At 49.2% G+C, this 12,445-nt stretch overlaps 1 protein-coding gene across 2 annotated transcripts in view; it reads left to right on the forward strand.

The window, feature by feature from the left end:
* The window catches only part of arl15b (ADP-ribosylation factor-like 15b), a 68,349-nt gene that overhangs the window by 27,056 nt on the left and 28,848 nt on the right, over positions 1-12,445 (forward strand). For both annotated transcript variants that reach the window (XM_024430792.2, XM_024430791.2), the window contains exon 4: positions 10,961-11,169. In XM_024430792.2, coding sequence (XP_024286560.1) covers positions 10,961-11,169 — 209 coding nt within the window. The remainder of the gene's footprint in view (positions 1-10,960; positions 11,170-12,445) is intronic.

Consider the following 12,445-nt stretch of genomic DNA (forward strand, 5'->3'; position numbering starts at 1 on the left):
CCAAACCGATGTTTCGAAGAAGGCATGTGCTGAAATGATAAGGAAAAGACACACCATAATCCATGTCTGCTGGACGATTTTGTCAGAGTCGGATGTGGTCGATAGGATATGGGGGGCTGTTTTGTCTTTTTAGTTCCGTCACTAAATAATGAATAATTTGGTGTCTCTGTGAGTTAGGGAGACAGGACTGTGTTGTTTGAATCTGATATGGGAGTTGTTTGCAGGTCACCAGGTCATGCAGCACTGGTAATGTTTCTGTTTGGCTCTCTGTCTTTATCTCCCTGACAGTAGTCGTGTCTGTCTGCTAGGGATTGTATTGTTTTTGGTTCGTCTGGCTGAGATGTTTTTGGTTGGTCTCTGAGATGTTTTCGGTCTGTTCGTGGCTTTAGGAGAGATGATATGGGAGTTCAAAGCAGAGGGATTCCTCACAGCCTGTTTCCCGTCAGTGGGATGATGACATCATGCTGTGTGTGATCTGTCAGTCTGTGGCTGTTTCTCTATTTAATATTTGCTAAATTCCTCACATCATCTCTCCACGCACACCTCTTTCCCCAAAAGAAGGTCCGAGGGGGGGACCTTCTCCAATACAGTTGACAAGAAGTTGAGTAAACAGGATGTGAGGAATTGTGTAAAGATTAATTGCGATAGGGTCTTTCAGGTATTGTCTATCTACCAGGTCGGTGGATCGCACCAGGGAAGGAGTTCTCAGCTCTGATGATCTAGTGTAGAACTGCCTGATGATCTGGTATAACCTGATGCTCTACTGTAGACCTGATGCTCTAGTGCAGACCACACCAGTGTTTGTGTCCCACATGGTACCCTATTCCCATTAGGCTCTGGTAAAAAAAAGAAACACTATGTACTGAATAGGGTACCATTTGAGACACAGGCAGCCAGCCAGCCGGTCGGCGTGTAGCAGGCAGCCAGCCAGCCGGTCGGCGTGTAGCAGGCAGCCAGCCAGCCGGTCGGCGTGTTTCAGGCAGCCAGCCAGCCGGTCGGCGTGTAGCAGGCAGCCAGCCAGCCGGTCGGCGTGTAGCAGGCAGACAGCCAGCCAGCCGGTCGGCGTGTAGCAGGCAGACAGCCAGCCAGCCGGTCGGCGTGTAGCAGGCAGGCAGCCAGCCAGCCGGTCGGCGTGTAGCAGGCAGCCAGCCAGCCGGTCGGCGTGTGGCAGGCAGCCAGCCAGCCAGCCGGTCAGCGTGTAGCAGGCAGGCAGCCAGCCAGCCGGTCGGCGTGTAGCAGGCAGGCAGCCAGCCAGCCGGTCGGCGTGTAGCAGGCAGGCAGCCAGCCAGCCGGTCGGCGTGTAGCAGGCAGGCAGCCAGCCAGCCGGTCGGCGTGTAGCAGGCAGCCAGCCAGCCGGTTGGCGTGTAGCAGGCAGGCAGCCAGCCAGCCGGTCGGCGTGTAGCAGCCAGCCGGTCGGCGTGTAGCAGCCAGTCGGTCGGCCAGCCAGCCAGCCAGCCAGTGGGTAGCAGCCAGCCAGCCAGCCAGTGGGTAGCAGCCAGCCAGCCAGCCAGTGGGTAGCAGACAGCCAGCCAGCCAGTGGGTAGAAGCCAGCCAGCCAGCCAGTGGGTAGCAGCCAGCCAGCCAGCCAGCCAGCCAGTGGGTAGCAGCCAGCCAGCCAGCCAGTGGGTAGCAGCCAGCCTGTGGGTAGCAGCCAGCCAGCCAGCCAGTGGGTAGCAGCCAGCCAGCCAGCCAGTGGGTAGAAGCCAGCCAGCCAGCCAGCCAGCCAGTGGGTAGCAGCCAGCCAGCCAGCCAGCCAGCCAGCCAGCCAGCCTGTGGGTAGCAGCCAGCCAGCCAGCCTGTGGGTAGCAGCCAGCCAGCCAGCCTGTGGGTAGCAGCCAGCCAGCCAGCCTGTGGGTAGCAGCCAGCCAGCCATCGGGTAGCAGCCAGCCATCGGGTAGCAGCCAGCCAGCCAGCCAGCCATCGGGTAGCAGCCAGCCAGCCAGCCAGCCATCGGGTAGCAGCCAGCCAGCCAGTCAGTCTGTGGGTAGCAGCCAGCCAGCCATCGGGTAGCAGCCAGCCAGCCAGTCTGTGGGTAGCAGCCAGCCAGCCATCGGGTAGCAGCCAGCCAGCCAGTCTGTCGGTAGCAGCCAGCCAGTCAGTGGGTAGCAGCCAGCCAGTCAGTGGGTAGCAGCCAGCCAGTCAGTCAGTCTGTCGGTAGCAGCCAGCCAGTCAGTGGTTAGCAGCCAGCCAACCAGTCAGTGGGTAGCAGCCAGCCAGCCAGTCAGTGGGTAGCAGCCAGCCAGCCAGTCAGTGGGTAGCAGCCAGCCAGCCAGTCAGTGGGTAGCAGCCAGCCAGCCAGTCAGTGGGTAGCAGCCAGCCAGCCAGTCAGTGGGTAGCAGCCAGCCAGCCAGTCAGTGGGTAGCAGCCAGCCAGCCAGTCAGTGGGTAGCAGCCAGCCAGCCAGTCTGTGGGTAGCAGCCAGCCAGCCAGTCTGTGGGTAGCAGCCAGCCAGCCAGTCTGTGGGTAGAAACCAGCCAGCCAGCCAGCCAGTCAGTGGGTAGCAGCCAGCCAGCCAGCCAGTAGGTAGTAGCCAGCCAGTAGGTAGTAGCCAGCCAGTAGGTAGTAGCCAGCCAGTAGGTAGTAGCTAGCCAGCCAGCCAGTAGTTAGTAGCCAGCCAGTGAGTAGCAGCCAGCCAGTGGGTAGCAGCCAGCCAGCTAGCCAGCGGGTAGCCGCCAGCCAGCTAGCCAGTCAGCGGGTAGCAGCCAGCCAGCCAGCCAGTCAGCGGGTAGCAGCCAGCCAGCCAGCCAGTCAGCGGGTAGCAGCCAGCCAGCCAGCCAGTCAGCGGGTAGCAGCCAGCCAGCCAGCCAGTCAGCGGGTAGCAGCCAGCCAGCCAGCCAGTCAGCGGGTAGCAGCCAGCCAGCCAGCCAGTCAGCGGGTAGCAGCCAGCCAGCCAGCCAGTCAGCGGGTAGCAGCCAGCCAGCCAGCCAGTCAGCGGGTAGCAGCCAGCCAGCCAGCCAGTCAGCGGGTAGCAGCCAGCCAGCCAGCCAGTCAGCGGGTAGCAGCCAGCCAGCCAGTCAGCGGGTAGCAGCCAGCCAGCCAGTCTGCGGGTAGCAGCCAGCCAGCCAGTCTGCGGGTAGCAGCCAGCCAGCCAGTCTGCGGGTAGCAGCCAGCCAGCCAGTCTGCGGGTAGCAGCCAGCCAGCCAGTCTGCGGGTAGCAGCCAGCCAGCCAGTCTGCGGGTAGCAGCCAGCCAGCCAGTCTGCGGGTAGCAGCCAGTCTGCGGGTAGCAGCCAGCCAGCCAGCCATCGGGTAGCAGCCAGCCAGCCAGTCTGTGGGTAGCGGCCAGCCAGCCTGTGGGTAGAAACCAGCCAGCCAGTCTGTGGGTAGAAACCAGCCAGCCAGTCTGTGGGTAGAAACCAGCCAGCCAGTCTGTGGGTAGAAACCAGCCAGCCAGTCAGTGGGTAGCAGCCAGCCAGCCAGCCAGTAGGTAGTAGCCAGCCAGTAGGTAGTAGCTAGCCAGCCAGCCAGTAGTTAGTAGCCAGCCAGTGAGTAGCAGCCAGCCAGTGGGTAGCAGCCAGCCAGCTAGCCAGTCTGTGGGTAGCAGCCAGCCAGCCAGCCAGTCTGTGGGTAGCAGCCAGCCAGCCAGCCAGCCTGTCGGTAGCAGCCAGCCAGCCAGTAGGTAGTAGCCAGCCAGCCAGTCAGTCTGTGGGTAGCATCCAGCCAGCCAGTCTGTGGGTAGCATCCAGCCAGCCAGTCTGTGGGTAGCATCCAGCCAGCCAGTCTGTGGGTAGCATCCAGCCAGCCAGTCTGTGTGTAGCAGCCAGCCAGCCAGCCAGCCAGTCAGTGGGTAGCAGCCAGCCAGCTAGTCAGAGGGTAGCAGCCAGTAGGTAGCAGCCAGCCAGCTTGTGGGTTGCAGCCAGCCAGCTTGTGGGTAGCAGCCAGCCAGCCAGCCTGTGGGTAGAAGCCAGTCAGTCAGCGGGTAGAAGCCATCCAGTCAGTCTGCGTGTAGCGGGTAGCAGCCAGCCAGTCAGTCGGCGTGTAGCGGGTAGCAGCCAGCCAGTCAGTCATTCAATGGGTAGCAGCCAGCCAGGCGGCGTGTAGTGGGTAGCAGCCAGCCGGCGTGTAGTGGGTTGCAGCCAGCCAGCCGGCCGGCGTGTAGTGGGTAGCAGCCAGCCAGCCAGTCATTCAGTGGGTAGCAGCCAGCCAGTCATTCAGTGGGTTGCAGCCAGCCAGTCATTCAGTGGGTTGCAGCCAGCCAGTCAGTCAGTGGGTTGCAGCCCAGCCAGTCGGTTGGTAGCAGCCAGTCAGTCAGTCAGTCAGTGGGTAGCAGACAGCCAGTCAGTTGGTGGGTAGCAGACAGCCAGTCAGTTGGTGGGTAGCAGACAGCCAGTCAGTCGGTGGGTAGCAGACAACCAGTCAGTCGGTGGGTAGCAGACAACCAGTCAGTCGGTGGGTAGCAGACAGCCAGTCAGTCGGTGGGTAGCAGACAGCCAGTCAGTCGGTGGGTAGCAGACAGCCAGTCAGTCGGTGGGTAGCAGTCAGCGGGTAGCAGCCAGCCAGTCAGTGGGTGGCTCAGGCATCTGAAAATACTAATCTCACACCATACATGATGTCATACCATTTGTGGAAAATGTGGTTTCTGTTATCGTCACATGTGATTGTAATGCAATATGTTTTCTGGTAAACTGGCTTGTAGTCATGTTTTCTGTTCGTCTAAAGTTACATATATACACTGAGTGGACAAAACACCTGATCTGTCCATGACATACAGTGTAAGTCAGAAGATTACATACACTTTATCCAAATACATTTAAACTCAGTGTTTCCCAATTTCTGACATTTAATCCTAATAAAAATTCCCTGTTTTAGGTCAGTCAGGATCACCACTTTATTTTAAGAATGTGAAATGTCAGAATAATAGTAGAGAGAATTATTTATTTCATCACATTCCCAGTGGGTCAGACGTTACATACACTCAATTAGTATTTGGTAGCATTGCGTTTAAATTGTTTAACTTGGGTCAAACGTTTCAGGTAGCCTTCCACAAGCTTCCCACAATAAGTTGGGTCAATTTTGGCCCATTCCTCCTGACAGAGCTGGTGTAACGGAGTCAGGTTTGTAGGCCTCCTTGCTCGCACACGATTTTTTTCAGTTCTGCCCACAAATTGTCTATAGGATTGAGGTCAGGGCTTTGTGATGGCCACTCCAATACCTTGACTTTGTTGTCCTTAAGCCATTTTGCCACAACTTTGGAAGTTTGCTTGGGGTCATTGTCCATTCGGAAGATCCATTTGCGACCAAGTTTTAACTTCCTGACTGATGTCTTGAGATGTTGCTTCAATATATCCACATAATTTTCCTGCCTCATGATGCCATCTATTTTGTGAAGTGCACCAGTCCCTCCTGCAGCAAAGCACCCAACAACATGATGCTGCCACCCCCGTACTTCACGGTTGGGATGGTGTTCTTCGGCTTGCAAGACTCCCCCTTTTTCCTCCAGACATAACGATGGTCATTATGGCCAAACAGTTCTATTTTTGTTTCATCAGACCAGAGGACATTTCTCCAAAAAGAACGATCTTTGTTCCCATGTGCAGTTGCAAACCGTAGTCTGTTTTTTTTATGGCAGTTTTGGAGCAGTGGTTTCTTCCTTGCTGAGCGGCCTTTCAGGTTATGTTGATATAGGACTCGTTTTACTGTGGATATAGATACTTTTGTACCTGTTTCCTCCAGCATCTTGACAAGGTCCTTTACTGCTGTTCTGGGATTCTTATGCACTTTTCGCACCAAAGTACGTTAATCTCTAGGAGACAGAAAGCATCTCCTTCCTGAGCGGTATGCCAGCTGCGTGGTCCCATGGTGTTTATACTTGCGTACTATTGTTTGTACAGATAAACGTGGTACCCTAGGGCGTTTGGAAATTGCTCCCATGGATGAAGCAGACTTGTGGAGGTCTACAATTGTTTTTCTGAGGTCTTCGCTGATTTCTTTTAATTTTCCCCTGATGTCAAGCAAAGAGGCACTGAGTTTGAAGGTAGGCCTTGAAATACATCCACAGGTATACCTCCAATTGACTCAAATGATGTAAATTAGCCTATCAGAAGCGGATGAAGCCATGACACAATTTTCTGGAATTTTCCAAGCTGTTTAAAGGCACAGTCAACTTAGTGTATGTAAACTTCTGACCCACTGGAATTGTGATACAGTGAGTTATAAGTGATATAATCTGTCTAAACAATTGTAGGAAGAATTACTTGTGTCATGCACAAAGTAGATGTCCTAACCAACTTACCAAAACTATAGTTTGCTAACAAGACATTTGTTGAGTGGTTGAAAAACAAGTTTTAATGATTCCAATCTAAGTGTATGTAAACTTCAACTGTAGACTACCCAAGGGAAATCTATGATCACGTATTGATGTCACTTGTTAAATTAACTTCAATCTGCTACCCACTGGCTCAATCAAGCCTTGAGACAATTGAGACATGGATTGTGTATGTGTGCCATTCAGAAGCTGAATGGGCAAAATCAAACATGTAAGTGCCTTTTAAACAGGGTATGGTAGTAGGTGCTTGGTGCACCGGTTTGTGTCAAGAACTGCAATGTTGCTGTTTTTTTTACCTTCAGCAGTTTCCTGTGTGTATCAAGAATGGGTCACCGGCCAAAGGACATCCAGCCAACTTGACACAACTGTGGGAAGCATTGGAGTCAACATAGGCCAGCATCTCTGTGGAACGCTTACGACACCTTATAGAGTCCATGCCCCAATGAATTAAGGCTGTTCTGAGGGAAAGGGGTGGGGGTTCTTAATCTGCTGTACATGACCAAAGGTATATGTACATAAAAGTATATGCTTGTTGAACATCTCATTCCAAAATCATGGGCCTTAATATGGAGTTAATATGGAGTTAGTCCCCCTTCCTTTGCTGCTATAACAGCCTCCACTCTTCTGGGAAGGCTTTCCCCTAGATGTTGCAACGTTGCTGCTATAACAGCCTCCACTCTTCTGGGAAGGCTTTCCACTAGATGTTGCAACGTTGCTGCTATAACATCCTCCACTCTTCTGGGAAGGCTTTCCCCTAGATGTTGCAACGTTGCTGCTATAACAGCCTCCACTCTTCTGGGAAGGCTTTCCACTAGATGTTGGTACATTGCTGCAGGGACTTGCTTCCATTCAGCCAGAAGAGCATTAGGGAGGTCGGGAACTGATGTTGGAAGATTAGGCCTGGCTCGCAGTCGGCAGTCCAATTTAGGTGTTCGATGAAGTTGAGGTTAGGGCTCTTTGCAGGCCAGTCAAGTTCTTCCACACCGATATTGACAAATAATTTCTGTCTGGACCTCGCTTTGTGCAAGGGGGCACTGTCATGATGAAACGGCAAAGGGTCTTCCCCAAACTGTTGCCACATTAGTTGGAAGCACAGTATCATCTAGAATGTCATTGTATCCTGTAACATTAAAATGTCCCTTAACTAGGACTAAGGGGCCTAGCCCGGTGTTTCCACTTCACAATAACAGCACTTACAGTTGACCGGGGCAGTTCAAGCAGGGAAAATATTTGACGAACTGACTATGACGGTGCCATGTTGAAAGTCACTCTCTTCAGTAAGGCCATTCTCCTGTCAATGTTCTATGGCGATTGCATGGCTGTGTGCTCAATTTTATACACGTCAGCAACAGGTGTGACTGAAATAGCCAAATCCACTAATTTGAAAGGGTGTTAACATAGTTTTGTACATACGAACAGTACCAGTCAAAAGTTTGGACACACCTACTCATTCAAGGGTTTTTCTTTACTTGTACTGTTTTCTACATTGTAGAATAATAGTGAAGACATCAAAACTATGAAATAACATATGGAATCATGTAATAACCAAAAAAGTGTTAAACAAATCAAAATATATTTTAGATTCTTCAATGTAGCCACCTTTTGCCATGATGACAGTTTTGCACACTCTTGGCATTCTCTCAACTAGCTTCACCTGGAATGTTTTTCCAACAGTCTTTAAGGAGTTTCCACATATGCTGAGCACTTGTTGGCTGCTTTTCCTTCACTCTGCAGTCCAACTCAACTATTGGGTTGAGGTTGGGTGATTGTGGAGTCCAGGTCATCTGATGCAGCACTCCATCACTCTCCTTCAAATAGCCCTTACACAGCCTGGAGGTGTTGGGTCATTGTCCTTTTGAAAATTATAGTCCCACTAAGCACAAACCAGATGGGATGGCGTCTATCTACAGAATGCTGTGGTAGCCATGCTGTTTAAGTGTGCCTTGAATTCTAAATAAATCACAGACAGTGTCAAAAGCAAAGCAACCCCACACCGTCACACGGTGTGGGGGTGCTTTGCTTTTGACACTCCTTGCTTCACGGTGGGAACCACACATGCAGAGATCATCCGTTCACTTACTCTGCATCTCACAAAGACAAGCCGGTTGGAACCAAAAATCTCAGATTTGGGCTAATAAGACCTAAGGACATATTTCCACCTAATATCCATTGCTCGTCTCTTCTTATTCGTGTCCTTTTAGTAGTGGTTTCTTTGCAGCAATTCGACCATGAAGGCTTGATTCACGCAGTCTCTTCTGAACAGTTGAAATTGAGATGTGTCTGTTACTTTAAGCATTTATTTGGGCTTCAATTTCAGAGACTGGTAACTCCAATGAACTTTTCCTGTGGTGGTCCTCATGAGAGCCAGTTTCATCATAGCGCTTGATGGTTTTTGCAGCTCACTTGAAGAAATATTCCATATTGACTGACCTTCATGTCTTAAAGTAATGATGGACTGTCATTTCTCTTTGCTTATTTGAGCTGTTCTTGCCATAATATGGACTTGGTCTTTTACCAAATAGGGCTATATTCTGTATACCACCCCTACCTTGTTACAACACAACTGATTGGATCAAATGCATTAAAAGGGAAAGAAATTCCACAAATTCACTTTTTAGAAGGCACACCTGTTAATTGAAATGTATTCCAGGTGACTACCTCATGCAGCTAGTCGAGAGAATGCCAAGAGTGTGCAAAGCTGTCAAGGCAACGGGCGGCTACTTTGAAAAATAAAATATATATTTGGTTTGTTTAACTTTCTTTTGGTTACTCCATGATTCCATATGTATTATTTCATAGTTTTGATGTCTTCACTATTATTCTACAATGTAAAAAAAAAAAGAAAAACCCTGGAATGAGTAGGTGTGTCCAAACTGGAACTGTATGTACATACCTCTGTATATAAATAGAGAGGGAGATGAACACACACAATAGCAAGTGGTCTTATATGAGTGTATGGGAGCCTTGCTGATGTCCTAATAGCCTGTAAAAGACCCCTCAGCAAGATTATGTTTGAACATTGGTTTCAACATTGTTTCTCAGGCCATGGTAGTGATGGATCGCCAAGCTCTTATGCTTGGCAGATTTTTCAGCATCTGTTCTTGAGCAATAGATTCATCTTGATAATACGGTCTAGTTAAGACTTAACTTCCTACCCCTCCTCTAACCCCCATTCCCCCCCACACAATTATTTGAGGTGTTTTGATACGTTATAGTTCATCTGTAAGCTGTTTCAGCTCATACTCCCACGCAATATTACTCCATTTCTTGAGCAGGCATAATGGTCAAGTTGGGGGATGGAGTTTTTAATGGATTCTCAGAGTAGTAGGCTAATCGACTGTAAACACTTGTAATGAGGGGCGGAATCAGCCATAAACACGTCTGGATCGTATTCATTTGGGAAAAATGTTTTAAAGTGCTTTGCAATGGAACATTAAAACAAGTGTTTCTTGTTGGACAAGTCCAGGTAGCCCCTCCCTGTTTGTCTGTTTTCCTCTGTTTGATTCCCTAATGAATAACACCCTAATGAGAGATGACAGTGGGCGTGGTTAAATTACAGTCAGGTCCACTTTTCCTATAGCCCCAGAGATGGAAGAGTTAAACCATGGCCTCTTTCTCTTTTAGATTTCAGAAAAATAAGTGGTTGTTTTTCCAGCCACACTCAGTGAGAGTAATTTAACAATGCGGGTCCTGATAATGGACCTTATTCCTACGACATTGTGGTTCTATTCCCCCTCTCTGTCACTCACTCTAACCAAAGCCATGCCCTGCCTGGTGAGTCTTTTGTACCCCCAAATTGTTGTGCAGAAAAGGAACCATATGTTCATTGTAAAAGAAAGTTCATTTGAACTGTGCTGTAGAGTGGCTCTCATAGGGAACTGCTTTAATGTGCTCTGAGTTGTTTCTCCTTTAAAGATAATCTTTGTGTGTGTCCCAAATTGCAAAATTGCACCCTATTCCCCTTTTTATAGTGCACTACTTTTGACCCAGGATGCGTTTAGGTGTCTGGCCAAAAGTAGTGCACTATACAGGGGATAGTGTTCCATTTGGGATGCAAACTTCTTTTTTGTGTTGAACACACTTCATTTAGACAGACATGTAATTTCCCCACCGGCCCCCAGCGCAACAGAGCAGGAGGCTAAAAGTTGGCAGTCCCGAGGTCTTAAAAACACAATGCGCTATCCACAAAGATCTTATGAAAGGAGGGTAGAAGCATTTGGATAATGTTCTCCAGACGTATTTCAATTGAAACGATGTTGAAATTCATAGCATTTTTCCCCTTTTCTTGCTGGAGGTCCCTGTCGCTCATAGGTATCCATTTTATTTGCTGGATTATCAACCTACAATTGAATTATGTAGAACGAGCCTCTTGAAGCTAACGGTTAAAAACCAGTTTGGTTGTGACTGGCACTAAGAGTATTGTAATAGCTTGTGACTGTGTTATAATTTGAAATCATACTGGAGCCAGTGCCAAGAGAACATGTGTGTGTTTTCATATTATGTGTGTGCTTGTCTGTGTATAGCATGTGTGGGGGCCTGTCTATCAATTGAAGGAGCTGATTTAATTGAGGTATTTGAACTGGTGGTGGTAAAAATTGTGTGGGGTGTCAGTGTGTGTGTGTGCGTCAGTTTGTGTGTGTGTGTGTGTGAGCATCCATCCCTGTGCTCATGCATACAGCCGTCTGTTTTTTTCTCCAGGAGCAGACTCGATAAAGAAGTACTGGTCGCGGTACTACCAGGGTTCCCAGGGAGTGGTGTTCATCCTGGACAGCGCCTCCACAGACGAGGACCTGGAGTTGGCCCGCACTGAGCTCCACTCTGCCCTGCAGCACCCCCAGCTCTGCACCCTGCCCTTCCTCATACTGGCCAACCACCAGGACAAACCTGCCGCTCGCACTACACAGGAGGTAGGCCGACCGCACACACACACATACTAGTGATGCGTGGGTAGACTCAAATTTTTTATCCACTAGGCTACCTGCCGCCCCTGGCACTAATGTGCGGTTATATCCGCTGTGCGAGCGGATTTAGGGTCATGAAATGTTGTGTGGATGAAGGGCGGGCAGGTTGAATAAAGACAAAACCAATGCATAACAAATCCATGTGCAATTCATTCTCGATAGGCTACATTGAGGTTTTTCTTTCATACATTTTTCTCTGGCATTGGTGTGTTAGCCTAAACTTTAGGTCCTATCTGTACAAGTGCCAAATGTTTTGGGAACAGGGAGGGCAAAAACAGAACAGCCTGATGTTTGGGAAAGATGTTATGTGTGATGATTGAGGCGCTATACAAATTCAACAGTCACAAGACTGTAACTTCAAATATGACAGGTCAAGGGAACTGTAGCCTACTGTTCAGATGGGTTAAATGGAAACTGACATCTGGACTCTGACTGTAGGTCTATAGCCTCTCACATTGCCTTAACATTAACTCCTGCAGAATTAAGCATTTCTTGCAGCAAGATGATACACCAAATGTACATTTGGACTCAAACAGGAGTGGAGAAATATTATTTCTTTCTTTCAGCATGTCGAGAGAATGAATGCATGGTTAGGGAAGGTGAAATCTTTATCAGCATCATAAATGCTGATTTATATTTCAACCACATAAAATATGCATCCAATCTGTTTCACAGATTTTAATTCCCTTAGAACTGGTCAAAATGATTTCATTTGGAAATGTTGTATGGAGTTACTTTATTTTCTACCCGGTCCCTAAATGCTGTGCCAGAGAAGCAGAGATGAAAGAGAACTTTAAAAAAAAAAATGTTTACCTTTATTTTACTAGGCAAGTCAGTTAAGAACAAATTCTTATTTTCAACGACGGCCTAGGAACAGTGGGTTAACTGCCTGTTCAGGGGCAGAACGACAGATTTGTACCTTGTCAGCTCGGGGATTCGAACTTGCAGTCTTTCGGTTACTAGTCCAACGCTCTAACCACTTGGCTACCCTGCCACCCCATTTACCGATGTTAACTAGATTTTCACTTTCACACATACAGTGGGGCAAAAAAGTATTTAGTCAGCCACCAATTGTGCAAGTTCTCCCACTTAAAAAGATGGGAGGCCTGTAATTTTCATCATAGGTACACTTCAACTAGGACAGACAAAATGAGAAAAAAAAAGATTTTCTATGGGGTTGAGATCTGGAGACTGGCTGGGCCACTCCAGGACCTTGGAATGC

Source organism: Oncorhynchus tshawytscha, linkage group LG09, assembly GCF_018296145.1.
Source record: "Oncorhynchus tshawytscha isolate Ot180627B linkage group LG09, Otsh_v2.0, whole genome shotgun sequence".
Taxonomy (NCBI): Eukaryota; Metazoa; Chordata; class Actinopteri; order Salmoniformes; family Salmonidae; genus Oncorhynchus; species Oncorhynchus tshawytscha.